This window comes from Chlamydotis macqueenii, chromosome 8 (genome assembly GCF_036417535.1).
Source record: "Chlamydotis macqueenii isolate bChlMac1 chromosome 8, bChlMac1.mat, whole genome shotgun sequence".
Taxonomy (NCBI): Eukaryota; Metazoa; Chordata; class Aves; order Otidiformes; family Otididae; genus Chlamydotis; species Chlamydotis macqueenii.
This window is the reverse complement of record NC_141563.1, coordinates 21,754,301-21,771,397: the sequence shown is the minus strand read 5'-3', so window position 1 is coordinate 21,771,397 and position 17,097 is coordinate 21,754,301. Positions and strand designations below refer to the sequence as shown.

The following is a 17,097-nucleotide window of genomic DNA, read 5'->3' as shown; positions in this document are numbered from 1 at the left end:
CTGAGTGTACCAAGCAGTGGGTGACAGCTGTTGTTTTGCCAAGAGCAGGGTCGATCCTTGTCACCACGCTCCCCTCCTGGCTGCAGCCCAGTCCCAGAAAAGGTGAGAAATGGGGGAACAAATGCTCCTAGTACTATGAAATTTTGTGGCTTTCCAGTGCTTGTACATGCATGACTGGTGAACAGCAGCAATGCTCATGTTAGGCTAAGGGGTGAGTTTCACTCTCACTGAAGAATTTATGGCAGTCCCCAGCTGTTACAATGATAAATGACGACAAATAAAATGGTTTCACGGTGAAGAATCTGCCAGTAAACTAGGAAAAGAGTGAGCTGGGGAGGCTGCAGCTGACTGGGGCTGAAGCTGTGCAACAGCTCTGAAGCTTAGGACAAGCGAACTGAATGTCCCTTTGGACTTACCTTTTTTTATCTAAAAGGAAGTAAGAAAAGCCTACCCTTACACCCGCTTCCTTGCATGGTTCTGCCTCCCAGATCATCTTAGGGAAACGCGTTCCTGTCAGCCTGACATTAATCGCTGCCCTCGGTTGCTGTGGAGACCAGTCCCTTCCTGGTGGCCAGGGCTGCCAGCGGGCAGGAGGGAGGGCAGCCAAGATGGCGCCGGGCGGCCTGCAGCGGGGTGCGCTGCCTGCTGAAGAGTGCAGATAAAAGTTGCTTTCTCCCTTTGTATGCACACACCCATCTTTGTGTGGGTGTCAAATGTCCTCTAATATTTGTTTCACGGTGATGCGTGCTTTGCCAGATGGCGGGATCGGCTTTTTGTTCCAGTGATGCAGAAATGATCTGTGAGGCTTATTTCTTTGCCTGGCAAATCTGTTTGAGGGCCAGTGACAGCTGCCATGCTTTTCTTTGTGAAATCCTGAATCTTTGCAGCCAGGATTAAGAAGTAAAAGCTCTGCTTTGATTTAGTTTCTCCAGATTTGCTGTTCTGATGGGCTGTGGCCCCTGGTGTGACAGGAACAGGGTGCCAGGTCCAGGCCGAGTCAGGAGGTCACGGGGATGCTGTCCCACAGCCAATGACACACCTCTGCCTGTTCCACACAACAGGGAAAATCATATTGTGGATCTTCTTTGTCACGGTCCCTTCAGCGACCTTTCTGCAAGGTCAAAGGTGGCAATTGGCTGTTCCCCCTGGGAACTTGCTGCGTGCAGTGACCCAGCGCAGAGAGGCCGAGCGCCCCACGCCAGGGAAGCCTGGCTGGGCTTCTAGGGGCGTGTGTGTTGTGGGGGGCGGCAGAGTTCAGAAAAGTCATAAAACTAGGTAATAAGTAATAATACAGAGCATTAGTGAGGCTCCCCTGTAGGGGCACTGCTGCTTAGTTTTGGGTACGTGTGGCTGACTAATGCTGGAGTCTGAATGCGAGTGTTTTCTCATTGCTGGGAGTGGAGGGAAGCTGCAGTTTGTCACTTTATTACAGCTCTGCTCTGTCAGACCCAGGAGGGGAAAAAACAAGCTGGCAGCCTTAAGAGTCGTACAGTCTGACTGGAAACTCCGCAGGTTGGAGCCTGGCTGTACTGAGTAAGCAAAGGCTCTGAGGTGTTTCACCACGAGCCACCTAAACCTGCTGGTTAAATATATGGCTGTGTTCTCAGAACCTCTCTATATCAAACATCAGTGCTATCTAAAAAGTGCGTTGGATAGCCTGTAATGTAGAGTAACGCTGAGAAACTGAGTCATTGATTGCAAGGGGGAAAGGCGGAGTCAAAAATTCTCTTAACTGTCCTGTTCTCTGCCTATTCTCCTGCCCCAAAAATCTGTGTTTGCCCATGGAATTTCCTAGTCAGGGACTGTAGCCTAGAGATAGGTTTGAGAGACATCCTGCCTTAAAATTACACACATCCTACAACAGAGAAAAGTGGAAATTTTTCTCTGCCTATATTTAAGATGATGAATGCTTTAGTCTATGGTTTGAGACAATGCTCCACTGAAATAACTACATGAAGATAATACTGGGTTAAAAAGAACTAGATTATACCAAAATGTGAATTGCCCTCCTAATCATAGCTTGGCCCCAAGCATGCAAGAGCAAATACTAAATGATGTGCTTTCCCTAACAGTGTCGCTTTAATCTTAGGGAGTCAGAAAGGCTCCTAGCTAACCAAATCAAATCCAACCTCAAGATTGTTAAGAGAACATCTTCCAGTAGCTTTTCAGGATAGAAAATTTACAAATAATGATAATTAAAATTATTTAGGGACACATCTAGAAGTACTTCTAAGGAAAAAAAATTGATGGACCCTTCTCAGGCACACTTGACAAATTTCAAAGTCCATTTACTTTAAGTGGTCAAACGATCCCTAGAAAAGAAGATTTTGTGCTTTGTCTAACCTTCCTTACACACTGTAAAAAGCAGCAAATCATATTGTTCCTTGCACTCCTGAAACTGTCTTGTTAGATTTGAGCCTGTTTGCCTTTACGCTAGAATGTAGAGAAGTTCTAATGCAGCTTTAAAAATCCAGTTTCCATGCTAATGAAGTAGGATAACAATAAAGCTTTTTTTTTTTTTTTTTGGCTTTTTATTTCTTTTTGGAGTTTTTTTTTTGGGGGGTGGGGGAAAGGGGTCTAATCGCCCTAGCAGAAGAGGAACCTCAGAAGATTTACTTTGTTTCTGAAAGCTCAGGTTCAGAAAGCGTTATTCTCAATAGGAGCCCAGGTTTCTGAACACACTGCTATGCTTGTGTGTGCTCTTCATTAAGTTGGCAATCCCTTCTTGTTCTGTCTATGTGATGAAACAATAAAACAAAGACTGACTTGAATACTTACTTTCTTTCCACGACTTTAATGTCTGCTGGAAGGTTTCCTTTAGCTCTGAAAGAGATTTTTGCCTGCTACAATCAATTTGTTCTATTCACATTGTAGGAATCTATGACTAAGCAGGTACCTAGGAAACCTTTCCAAGTAGCTTGTACACTATGCTCCAAATTAATCTACATACCATCTGTAGAAAATGGAATGTACAACACTTTTCCTTTTCTATTTTAAAGCACTTTATACTCTCTCTTGTAAGATGAGTTGTCTTTTTCTTCCTTCAAAAAAGATAGGAGGGGTAGATGGTTCATGTTTCAACTCAGTCCTGCGTGCTTGCTGCTTTTATTCTTCCTTTCATTAACTCTCTTGAGATTTGGCACAAGAAGAGCATTATATAAGACCAAATAATTCTTACATAAAGTCTGAGTGAATGTCTTTCATTAAGTACTGGGTGCTTATCATGGCTGTAAGTAAAAATGAATCACTTCCTTTTAAACGGGAGCTTTAAACCTTGTATTTTGTGTAGTTAATTGCCACAAGCCAAAATAACCTTTTGAGCTCCATGAATTTTCACAGCTGCAGGCTGGAGGAAAAAAAAAACCTCCATGCTGATAAACAAAAACTTAAGAACTTCCAAAAGAAATTATTCCCTACTCCAACTGCCTCTTTTAGCACAAAGCCCAGCTCCTTTTTGCCAGAATGTTAAATGTTCCTAGCATGTGTCTGTAGAGCCACGAACTTGAGTATCACCTAAAGGACAGAATGAGAAGGAATAAAGAAAGGACAGTAGGAATTTGACACTTCAAGAGCAGCATGGAGAACAGTCAACAGGTCAGGAAGCATACGTAATAAAGCTTTTGCTAGAGGCTAACAGATCGAGTAGGTTCAGGGCTCAGCAGCTCAGTAACAGAATCACGGAAGACTTGACATGTTCCTATATATAGCGAAATACAGCAATGTACCTTGTGTGTGCCTTTAAGCTACGAGCGTAAATATCTGTACTGCAGATCAGGCAAGATTAGTATGTGGAATAGGAATCATCAAATCGGGAACCTAGGAGAAAAGATAATTTCCAGTCTCCTTGATGAAAATAAGTAAGAACCAGTACTGGGAAAGGTCAGCAGCTGCAGAAACAGTATTGGGATTGTAGACATAAACCCACTGAGGGCTGGAGAAATTCTCTGGCCTGTCATCCTCCTCAACTATGGGATGGTTATCTCCTGGTACAAGAGTGAGTTCCTTAATTCAGTGAAAAAAAAGCAAGAGCAGGAGTGAAGGTGTTGGAAGAGGAAGCTTGTATAAGGAAGTAGTGGGCTGGCAGTAGGAAGACATGCAAAGAAAAGGGAGGTTGAAGGCCAGAAAAGCGCTGGCCATCATATTGAGGAGGAGGAAGGAAATACTGAGAGGCAAGCTGAGAGAAGTATTTGGGAAATATCAAATGAAGCAAACATTCTTCATGGAGTAGTAAAGAGGAGCTAAGGCTGGGGAGAAAGACAAGGTTAAAATATTCTGCTAAAACAGCGGGATAAGTCATCAACACAGAAACTGATGTCTCTTGTTGGCAAACTATAGGAATGAGAAGTATGGGACAGAGTCAGTATATTTAAAGACCAGTGGATGGCAGCATATTTTTACTACCAAAATATGGGGTCTGTCATGCTACGTGTTTTAGTTGTAGCTCATCTGCTGACTAATAATACATCATGTGTCTGAAGAACAAATCCATGTTTGATCCTGATAAGTTAGCACAAGCTGCAAAGATACGTGCTCTTTGTGTAGAGTTCATACTTCTCTAAGACAGTGGTGACCACTATTGTAGCTGTCCCACACTGAGTTACTGTTTTACAAGGACAGGAGTGAAATGCATGTAACAAGAGTGAGAGAACAATGAGGATCCTATCATGTGACCTAGCTGTATGCACTTTCTAAGAATAGTTTCAGGAATACTCAGAAGGTAATGCCTAAATAATCACCTTAGTGTATTCTGATAATTTAGTGCAGTCTCAGTTCCACGTTTATTGTTCTGCTATGAAGCTGACTATTTTTTCTCAAAAGCTGGAAATAAAATCTCTAAGTTGTAGAGAAATTTCTTGAGATATATAATTATATATGAGGAGAAAAACTGAATACCAAACACAGGCCATAGCATAGCAACCATCTAACAAAAAAACTGGTGAGCATGAGGTAATTAAAGGAAAGACTTACTAATTAGACTTCAGAAAAAACCCCACATTATTTTTGCTTACCATATTTATTCACTCTCAGCGGAAAAAATCTGACAAGTCATAATGGATTTGACTCATTACCATATATTCTGTCTATATTCCCTGTTCACATAAGTTTCAACTGAGAAAAAAAATATACATTTTAAGAGCAGTTTACAAATTCATTTGATAAACAGTCTTCCAATGAACTTGTGAAAGTTAGAAGGAAAGGTTTTTCAATACTTATATCTCATGTTTTCTGAAGCAAAACACTTAACGTAAAGCACACCTGACATCTGACTTCCATACACCTCGAGGTTTTCTATGTAGTCGTCACTAAAGTGTACTTGCTAAGTGTTTCACAGTACCAGAGCATGAGTTTCTCCATCAGTTTCAAAGCCTGTGAACTAGATACTAACTACAAACAGTGCTTCTTTAAAAAGGAGAGTTCAAATATGCAAAAAGAAGAGGGCATTAGCAGTCAAGTTTCTTTGGGAGATAGTACATTGCATTTGGTTCTTTCTTACAAACAGCAACAGACAAAAAGCATGGTAATAATTTAAACTGAAGCTCTTCAGTTTTAAGAGCATTTGTAAAAACAGGTCCAATTATAAAAAACCTGATATTTGCATAATTAACTTTGAAACAAAGCATTTTGTTAGTGAAAAATGCAGTAAGAGCTAAAGACAAGCTATTTGGTTTGTCAGCTTGTCACATATGTGTGCTGAAGCTTCCCCTTCCAATTACAAGATGTTTAATACAGCACAACAGATTATTTTAAAATGAATATAGGAGCTGGAATGTTTTCAATTGTAGCACATTAGATCTGAGAATATTACCATGACAAAACATGAAAAGGAAAGAGGACTAAAAGCAATGACTTATAGACGTTCTAATTTTTCACTTAGAAATTCTTCCACACTATCTGTATTCCACTTGAGGATGCTCAGTTCTTCTGCAATGTTCCCACTGTCGTCCAGCAGCTTTAGTACAGGGTCAGAACCACGCACATACTGCAGAGAAAAAAAAAAAGTCAAGTTACCTTGGGCTGGGAAATATGTTCTCCATATTAACACTCCTCCTGCCCCCTCAATTGATTTACATCAGTAAAAAAAGATGTCAAAGCAAGAACAGTAGGAAATCCAAAAAGTCACACCATGAAATATGAATACTTAAGAATGAGTACGAAATTAAATCAAGAGTATTTTGGGCAAACTTTGGCAATACAATTTGTGCTAAGAAAGCCTAAGCTTTGGCTCTTTAAAGCTTAGAATTCTTAAAAAAAACAAACAGACAAGCATGGTTGTTCCTGACAATGCTCAATGCTATAAATATTCCAGTGCCATGTATTTTGTTCTGATTTTATGAATTTCATTACTAGAGTGTTTAACAACTGTTTTCTTCAAGTAGACTACACTGATTATAAAAAAAAATAAAATCAAGCTTATTAGATCAGTCTTTCAGCTTGTTCTTTCCTATGTGCCACCTCCTCCCCTGCAATACTGTTTCACCTGCTGCCCAGATTAAAAGGAAAAGTAGATATTCAAAGACAGAGTTTGTGTGTATGCAAAGGAAGAACCAGCGAGAGGGGTTCTTAAGCTTTAAAGACAAAGAGATGCTGTAGGTTGCACACTCCACCAGCAGCAGCTAGCCAGTGTTTGCAGCTCTGGATTAGATGATTTCTTGCCTAGTCTAAGGAACAGGGTGGGAGAAGAGAAGGAAGCATAATGGACAAAGAGGCCTCATTTCTGAAACACAGTAGTTTAAAAGCAGTAAATGTTTATCTTGAGATCCAGAACAGAGTTACTTGCCTTAAGTAAAACAGTTAGGAAACAGCTTCGGTTCAGACTTCTGATTTGCAATTAATGTCAAAGAGAAGAAAGTGGAGGAACAAGTCAAATGAAGAAAGGGAGGGTGGGTGGGTGTTAGGGGGGTGTGTGTGCTTGAGAAACATCTACTCCTTGTTCTCCTTGGCCCACTACACAAGCTGATGCATATGCAGGGCAGCAGTGCCGTAAGCCCAGCTTTGAAAGCTGGTATCTACTTCAACTATTTTAAGTTACCAAAGTTGGATTTCTTAATCAATTTTTCCATGAAGCAGCTGAATGATTTTTCTCATATAACCAACAGCCTTTTTACCATTTTAGAAATTTCCAGTCACTTTAACAGCTTGAAGTTCTACCATCAATTACTAATGTAATCACATTCTTTCCTGCTGTGTTGTATCTGTACCTACTAGGCTTTGCTGGTAACATAATACTTTAATGCTTCTGAAGACTGACTAAGTCAAAAAATATGTAATGCAAATAAAAGCTTTTAACAGTATTAGAAGGCTTTAACCCTTTAAGTTTACGGAAAGATTTCCCCAGGAGTATTTTACCTTACCCTACTGAGCTAACCTAGTTGGTTTTACTTAATGAAGCTAGTGGCATCTCTAATCCATTTTCCAAACGTCTTGTAAAATAAGTACTGAATCCACTTGCACTAATTTTTTTTCTGGTAGTGCCCTGTACCAATTGTAGTCTAGACTGCTTTGATGTTCAATACAGCTACAAACTTTAAAATAAAAAAGAAACAGTCAGACACGCAGAAGGAGAGAGAGCTTTTGAAAGAAACTGGAGGACACAGACATAAATGCATGAGACAGAGGAAATCTGTTTTAGATGGAATCTGCTGCTGAGAAGACAAATCACTTACTGCAGTCATGCATAGCTATGAAGTGATTCCAGATGGTGCCATTTGGTGAATAGAGATGGGAGCACAAGATGTGAGAATCAAGATGTGTATCTGTGAAGTACACTGGAAGTTCACACAGGATTTTAAGAGGAAGGTGAAGTCTTACAGTAGATCTTGAAACCAAAGAGCTGTTTTGAGATTAAGGCAATGCAGCTCATGCAGCTTTTCACATATGTGAGTCATAAGAAACACCATTCAGGATATGCATTTCTATAAAGCTGGATGAAAGAAATTCTGAGAGGGAGGAGCAAAATTTAAGAATCACTGAATGTTTGGAAATAGCAGCTCCATCAGAAAATGAGGGGAGAACAGAACAGGAGAAAAGGAAACTTCAGCAGAATAAGCTTGAGTAAGTTCAAGATATCCACAGAGTAAGGACAGAACGCAAGCACTTCTCACATTCTTTTGCCATCTGCTATTACTTACCAATTATTTTCTTGGATTTTTTTCTTGGATTTTTTTTGTTGGATTAAAACCAAACAATAATACCCCCCAAAAACCACAACAAAGAATTGGTACCAAACAGTTACTGAGCAACAACCCAATTAATATCAGCAGCAGGAACTTGCAAAGATTTATACTGACAATGCAAGTATATGCCCTCTGCAAAAGGATTACTTGATAAGCAAATATGAACAATCCTCAGAAGGCTTGTCTCCACCAAGCTTAATTCTTTTTAACTTCCCAAATAAAAAAAAATAGGTTACTACTCACCTTGATCTGCAGTCCCCTGAAGAGTTTTGGCTTATCGCTCCTGACAAAAGCTATGGTTTGGAGAAAAGAAAGAAATATAATCACACTCCTCTCCACTTGCATAAAGTAGATTTCTATTCAAGCTAGTATTCCCTGAATTACTTCTTTTGGAATGACGCTTTAGAAGGTATTTTAGTGTTAAAATTATTAATATCCTCACAAAATTAATAATACTAAACCTGTTACGCCTAAGGAACATCCTATTTTTGCTAGTATTCCAAACAAGCTTCATATCTGCTTGGATTTTCCTCAAATGCTACTGCAACTGCCTAAATCAGTTTATCTGCACGTACAGCCGACAGTCTTCAGTAGACTGGCCCATATGCTGCTGCGATACGCAAATGTGAGGAAAAGCGTTAGAGCGATCAAAATCTGCCTGAAGACATGCTTTGTGAGGGGGGCTAAATACAACACACGTCCCATCCACACACTCCACACGAGCGGCAGCAGTGCAGGTGAAAGGGCAGGGAAGAAACTGTGGGTAGAAGTGTTTTCTTGCAAACAAGACTGACAATCTTGTCTTGCAGAAATATCTCAGATTACATGTCTGAGCAAGACAGCAAGAAAACAAGAACAGAAAGCAAGAGAAGTTATCTCCTCTTCTCTTGACACTCCTAAAGGCAATCAGGTTTAAGGTGGACTCTATGGCCTGTCATGTAGCTACACGGAGAGAAGTTCAGGTCTGAGGTGAGCTGCTGCTGAACAATTGTTTGCTTGAAGTGCTAGTCAGCAAACAGCAAGCATTGACAACAGCATAGTTCCTGTATCCCTACAGCACAACCCAGGCTTTGTGTTAATTTTAACTTTAAAAAGAAAAGACGATATAAATTATGTTAGGACAAAGTGTAAGCATAATCTCCTACTTCCAAGCACTTCAGCCTAATGAATGTCTGAGCTCTAGAAGTATTTAAAATTTATTTAGAAAATAGCATAGTCTTAATTCCTCCTTCTTACATTCAGGTTATGCTAAAGGCTGAATCTGTACTGCCATTAAGCGATTCAGGACACTCTTGTAGTACCTCAGTAGCGTTCCCCCAAGGATGAACACTGTCAGTATGGACTGACTCTTACAGAGATACTAGCTTCATGTTAAAGCTGCTTTTTTAAGGTTAGACAATAGTGACTCACAAGCTACAGTGCATCCAGCTGGTGCATGAAGATGAGTGCAACCTCAGGACTAATGTTTCATACTGCCTCACAAAGTGCAGTGCTTTCCTCGGTAACTGTAAAGATGTCCCCTGGCACCTTTATACCCATCTTGTATTACTGCAGACAGTTACCTTAACACTTTCTCAGTATGTATATACAGAGTGGCATTTATTTTCTTCCCTCTTTCACTGTGCTCCTAGTACAGATCAAAATCATACACTGTCTGCTGCACCAACCACTACACAGTATAAACAAGCTGAAAATACCAGTGACCTAATGAGCTACCAGATATACTAGACCCTTGAAAAAGAAAATAAGGCTTGTTTTCATTCTTTCTGTAGAACTACATACTAATGTCATATTGTAAGCTGTACTTGCATAACAATTTTAAATAGCACTAAATAACCAGTACTTGCTCACATACTGCAGTTCAATTCTGATTTAAACTCCAAGATGTAATTTTCAAGTTCAGTGTTTCCCATGTCCTTGTGACCTGTTAGTTGTCTTGGCTGTCATCAACAGTAATGTGCAAAAAAGTGGCAAAGATATTTTTTTATTCTTTGTTAAGTCCACAGCACATTGAACTATTCCATGGGGAATTTTTCCACATTTTTTTCCAATTTAAATCTAAAGCTGAAATCAGTCTCTAGGGCTTTATATGAAAAGGAGGTTGTAAGAAGCAGTCAGTCCAGTGGGTAACTTTAATTGGAAAACTTAAAAACTGTAAAAGCATAGTAAAATGGATAAAGTTTCAGAAGCAAATCTGAACTGTGGAACTCCACTGTGTTAAAGAATAGCCTTTGGGGGTTAACTCAGGCTACAGCACTTTAAGCTTGTAACAGGTGTGAGGATTTGTTACTTGAGTGACAGATAAAAGCTCATTTGGACATGAGTGGCTGTTCTCTGGCTGCAGTGTTGGACTGAACGAGCACGCATAAAACGGGAACAGAATTAGGTGGGAGAAAAGGCAGTATTACATTTTGTCACTTTCAGAGTAGCTATTACACACTTGTATCAATGTCAAATGTCTAAATCTTCTGAAAGCTGAAGCACTACAGAACATTTTTCCTGAAATTTTAGACAGCTGGAACAAAATTGGTTTCTGTTAATGGCATATTTATTTCTAATGCTAATCATAGCAACTTTCTGCATTAGTCACTTGAATTTGCAATGCAACAAACTCTCACTGTACAAATAACTTAATTTGTATATTCTCAATTTTGGAAGCTAAAGTGAGAAACTAATATACTGACATGCATTAAAAGTACAGATTATCCCACCACTTTTTTTTCCCCTTTCCACAGAATCGTGCCCTGAGTTGAATAAATGGCCTTTGAAAGGGACTGATGGGGTTAGGAAGTCAGATGCAGCTACAGCACACATTTTGGGACACGCGGCTGCTTGCTTATCACGTGATGTGGTACACGTGCTCCACCTTCAGCACTACCCCAAGTCTCCCCTCTATATCCTGACATCAACACTGTTGCTTCCTATGATCCTATGTCTGAAGGCTATTTGCACATCTTTACACCACTATTTAAGAGTTTGATGCTGAATACTAAAATCCTAGCTATCTCCCCATTTTCCTCTCCCTGTAGCAGCGTTAGAAATTACACACTGCAGAGAAACAAGCATTTATATAATCCAACCATGGGTGAGCAGGGAAGGCATTTTCCACTTTGACATCCCTAAGATGAAATCTGAGGTTGGTGCCATGACACTATGTTCCAGTGAATTAAACATCAGACTAGAAGTCAGAGCTGTTCTACTGCCAGCTTTGCAACTGTCCTTTCACATAATGTTAAGAGAATAACTTCACCCTATGCTATTATAAAACAGGTGCAATACCAAAGCATATGCTTTCTGTCGGAAGACAACCCTGAGGTGAGCCTGCAGAGCAGACTTGATTGCCATGTAAGTAACTACAATGAAAAGGGCAGAGAAAAGGATCAGATGTGGATGGGCATTTTAAAGCCTGCCCAGCACCTAACTGTTTTGCAAAGAGAGGTAACAGTGAGCAGAGCTTTTAAAGACCTAAGAGTAGCCTGTGCCTATAAACACAGTAGAACAGAGAAATTCACTACTATTATTATAATATCACTTTGTTTTGATATAACACCTCTTTGAATACTAGTCTGTTGGAATTAAAGCCTAGAGTCCTAAGTGGAGATTACTGAGAAATCTAAGAATCACTCCGGCCCAAACAGCAGATTTATGCATATGCATGCAGACACCTGTGCCATTCCCTGAGGTACAGTAGGATTTACCATAAGAAAACTGCCCCAAAATGGGCATGATGCCACATCTCTCCATGCAGAGCTGCAGAGCTATACACTAGGCATAACTTCTGTGTAAACAGTTGACTACCTACTCTTATACATTAAGGGCATGATCCAGACTACCCAGGATACCTACATTCAGGGATATTCACATTATTTAGATTCATCTGTAACTGAAAAAATACAAAATGACACTTAGAAAAAAATTAAACTAATCTCTTAATACTCAAATGAGAGCCAATACACAATTGCAGTAAAATCTCACACTAGTTTTAAAACAACTATGCACACAGACAAGCATGTTTAACCTTGTCTGTCTCTACACACATCAGAAGGATTATAATGGCCTCAAACTGAAAAGGCCCGGAGGAGATTAAAAAACCTTACAGTCTCTATTATATCAGTTTCAGATTTTAATGGCAGAAAAGCACAAGTCAGAACTAGTCAAATCTTCAGCACGAGGTCAGCAATGCATTTTTACTGCACAATTTTTCCTCCTGATAAGCCACAGCATGTCTTCTAGCAAGAAACTAATGTGATTAAAGTATCTGCCAGTAATGGAAAAGTCCACTTGTTCAAACTTCTGATCCTTCTGTTATTTAAAAAGGTGTGCTTTTAGTTTAGCTTTACGCCATTGCTTACTGTTACAACACTTACCAAGGCTACATATGCCCATGGGGACTCATCCAACTTCTTTAACTGCACATACCCTTCTCAGATTATGCTATTTTTCTAGTAAACGGAACCCTTTAGCTTCTTCTAAACTCTTGACACTATATATAGATACACAGCTTCATATTACAGATAAGACTCACTAAAAATGCTGGTTGTGCCCTAAAAAGCAGCAGCATACTTTGATAAAGGTGACTATCCCTCCTGTCCCTCAGTATGACACCAAAAGAGCCCATTATGTGATCAGTGCAAAGAATTGTTACTGCTCCAAGATCAGAAAGGAAGGCTTCCATCATCATTCATGACTAAGGAGGAATGTTTCAAAATCAGTATAAAGGATGATCTTTTTTTAGAGAAATATTTAAAGTCTTTTGTGGTGTATTTAAATGTTTCACACATTGAACCAGCAATAGGAAGCATATGAGATATTACTGTCTTTCAAAAGACTTACATTTTATCAAACAGTCGCATGGTACTTAGTCCATCTCAATGCAGCACATACAACAGATTTTTAAAACTCAAAAGCAAGGATGGCTAAATGTATGCAGAATGTGTTATAGGAAACAACTGAAGTGATCTAATACTAACACACAAGAAGATGATTGAAGTAAATCTAAGATTATAAATAGTTGTTCTGAATTAAATTCAATATACAGACAGCAAAAGTAGTATTACTTAGCATAAATCAATGAAATAAAGGGCAGTTTGCTTAACTTGGTCCTGAATTATTACACACAAGCAGTTTGAAAGTAAATTAAAAAATTACTAGAAACACAAGTTTTGCAGAATGTCACAGACTTGTACATTAAAAAAGGCAAAAAGGACTTGACCATGCCACAGATATGACCATTTTCTACTTGAAATGAACTCTAATAAAACAATGGTTTTACTGAGGCATTGCTAACTACCAAGTGTTAAAGTTAGGGAGAAGAAAAGGAACCAAACCAAAGAGACTAGCAGCAGAGTGATATTTTATGAAGGCAGGAAAACCAACATTTAACTATGTCACAAATATCTAAGCATTGCTAAGATAACTGGCAATATTTGCTAAAAATGGGAATGTGTAAATCACAGGGAATACAGGCAAACCAAAAGCATTAATTTCTTTCCTTAGACTCTTTAATAATTTGTTTTGAGGACAAATATGTGCTCTGCAGTTTTGAAGATTGCATGAGCCTACTTCAAAAGATACCATGAGAGCCTAGCAAAAAGGCAGAACTACAGCAGACATCAAGCACTCATTTACATTTTATTGGCTATAGCTCTTTACCTTAGGCCCCCCCTCACTAACAAAACCAGAACAGGACCTCAACTTAAGATAAGAATTTTTACATTTAAGAATTCATATGGCACATCAGTAACTATTATTCATAGTCTATTAATCAAGTTACAATGCAGCTGTTCATGATTTTATACAAAGCACCACATAGTTTTAAAAGCAAATCCAAGAGAGAGCTCGGATCAAACCCGAAGAAGAAACTTCAGAAAATAACCAGACATGGTACTTTGTAGAAGCAGTAGGGCAAGAGACATTTATAAATCTGAAGAGAAGTATTGTTTTAGTTTGTGTATAATCTGTTTACAAAAGAATGATAAAACAATGCATGTCTCCCACTACAATATCCTACATTGCTATCAATGGAAGATTTAAGGTTATTATAACTTTCTAATTTTCTTTCACCCATATTTAAGAACTACAGATCAAAATAACCAGGAAATAAGTGATTTTACCTAAAAATACAATCCCATAACAAATTACATTTTAGTACTAAAAGAATCCCCCTCACACTTGCAGAACTTGGGCAATATAATAGAGTGCTCACTGACTCTGAAGTCAGAGGATCTAAAGTAGTTGCATACTGCATGAGTTCAAAGATTAAGGACCTTGTTTCTGTAACACATTTGCTGGGAGCATGTCCACTTCTTAACTAAGAGAGCCATGCAGGGAGAGGCGAGAGTTATTCTATTGAGGAACAAAAAGAATGCAGAGAAATATGAGAGAAATGTTCAGTGAAAAAAAAATCAATTTAATTCAGTTTTTGTTAAACAAATAGGAAAGAATGTAGGAGTCTAGACACTGATCTCCTATCTCATCATGAAGAGAACATGGCTGCCACTAAAGTCAACTTAAAATAAGCATGCTAGATTAGTCACTGACTCAGCTAATTTATTATTCTGTGTCAGAGCCTTAGCTTCATGGATGTCAGCCAAAAACTGTCACATTTTCTGTGTTACCTGGTACAATAAGATATTGCTTCATCTATGAATCTCATCACTTATGTTTTCAATGTTCTACTTTGATGGAGTGCTTTTAAATGATAAATATTTAAGAACAGTTTTATATTAAATATATTTTGAAATTGTTCTGTACAAGAATTAGTTTTACAGTACAATATTTATAATGTAACAATTTATTTTTAAGGGAAACTTCGCAGAAAAAAAAATTCAGTACTGAACAAGAGACTTAGAGCAATGTGGTCTGTTACCTGACTTATCACAAGAAGCTGTATTTGAAAAACATAATAGACATCCTTGGCCATAGTCACAAAAGGATTTTAGTAGTTTATTATGGTATTACAAAGAATAACATTAAGATTGAGATAATCTTGCTGAGAACTAATTTTTTTCATGCTCTTCCTGAAGACTAGATTTTTTTAATCACTTGTCACTTCTTTGCTTTTCCAGTATCTATAAATATATTCCATATGTAATGATTCTCATATTTCAGGCACACAGGTGTATTTAGTAACCATTTCTAGCTAAAAGTTATACAGAATGGACAGAATGTTTGATACAGAAGGACCACAGAATATTGCATTTAATAACCATGGGCAATGCACAGGTTTTTCCAACTGTGTAACTTCCTTGCTGTGTAAGTTTCACAAACCTTTATTAAGTCAACAGATTTTAATTCTTAACTACTTTAATATGTGAATCTCATTATTAATAAAAACACCATTCATCCTTTGGCCAAATAAAATATAATACAGAAGTAGTCCATGACAAATCCAGTCTGTGGGAGTAAGCCAAGTGACAAAACAATTTACACAGGTACTTAAAGCTGAAGACTTCTTGGTCAGATACAGAAGTAACATCTAGTAATCCAAGTAATTCTAATACATACACAGTCCTGCAATTAGAGGTGCCATTTTGTTTATATTATGCAAGAATCTCCCAACAAAATCCTAGCAGAAGCTATGGGAAAGAAATGAAGAGTTATTTGCAATGAGACATTGTCAATGACAGGCTACACAGTTCAATGAAGCCTACAAAGACAAGGCTTCAAAAGCAGCAGCACGACCTTCAGGCAACCTAACTTCCATAGCAAACATCCAAGTGAAAAGTTGAAATAAAACCACTTCTTGAATGTTAATGTATTAAGATGGAGACATTAAATACTGTTTCTGGTAGAAATTAAAATCAAGAGGAAAATCTAAGTAATACTATTCTGAGATTAACACTAATGTGAGGCCAAATACCAGCTGGAAGAATATATTCTACTTGCTTTTTAAAATTTCTAAATATGCTCTTAAAATTTATCCCATCTTCCAACCTGTTCTAATACCCTAGCAGTAAATTTGGTCAAGATAAATTTAGATTGGGAAACTGCAGAAATTGGTGATGAAAAGGCAAAAGAGATCTTTACATGCACCAATCTGCCTTTTTTTTTTTCTTCTTACGATACTAAAGAAGAACTGGTAGTCAAAACAGAACCCACCAAAAGCCCACTGAAATTTATTCAGTAACTTTAAAAAGCAAGATATATGATTAACGGAATGTAAATCTGAGCAGGTTTAGATAACCAAGGATTAAAAGGAAGAAAACCTTTAAAATTTTCAAGTTTCTCCTTTTGTACTGCAAGCTTTTGGAACATGTTCCACGGTGTGCACACAGTATAAATTGAGGGCCATTCTCTTTTAGGACCTACAGGTGAACATAACACAGGCTAGAGTCAGGCTAACAGGTTGACCTTTTCCTTCAAACCTATAGCTCAAAAAAGAACTTAACTGTTACAAATTCACAACCATAAGCTGTGTGAATTGGCAACAACAGTTGGGAAGGTTTTTATGTTTGCTAGATTTGAATGGTTGTGGAGATAATATGGTCTTCCATGCTAACAAAGTTAACTCTTCATGTCCCTGTAGTAGGACAAGTCATTTACACAAGTCCTGTTTTGACATTTTAAATAGCGGGAAAGAGAAAATAGCTTTGCTCTGGTCTTGCAGTTGATTAACTGAACCGTGTGTGGGTAGAGGTGGCAGGAGAGAGTCTAAAGCAGCATACCTTATCTTACTTGTAACCCATTTTAAAATCCTGTGTTTCACTTGTTTGTCAGTCAGCCTTCAAACAGGGAGGTATTAGTGCTGGCCACGGTAGACAGAGATGTGCTGTTTGTGCAATTTTATCTCTAAAGCTAGATTAATCTTTCTTCTCTACATCCAACTACGTCTAAAGTCCAGTATTAGGATCTTAAGTACAAGGAAGAAAAAAAAAAATATCAAAGCTCTTCCCCCATTTGTAAGACAATTCCAGTTTGAAAT

General features: G+C 38.3%; 1 protein-coding gene across 1 annotated transcript in view; it reads right to left on the bottom strand.

The window, feature by feature from the left end:
- Positions 1–4,995: 4,995 nt before the first annotated feature.
- The window catches only part of SELENOF (selenoprotein F), a 28,439-nt gene continuing 16,337 nt past the window's right edge, over positions 4,996–17,097 (bottom strand). Inside the window, exons 4-5 of the mRNA XM_010117052.2 lie at positions 8,418–8,467; positions 4,996–5,980 (exon numbers count right to left, since the gene is read on the bottom strand). Coding sequence (XP_010115354.2) covers positions 5,849–5,980; positions 8,418–8,467 — 182 coding nt within the window. The 3' untranslated portion in view covers positions 4,996–5,848. The remainder of the gene's footprint in view (positions 5,981–8,417; positions 8,468–17,097) is intronic.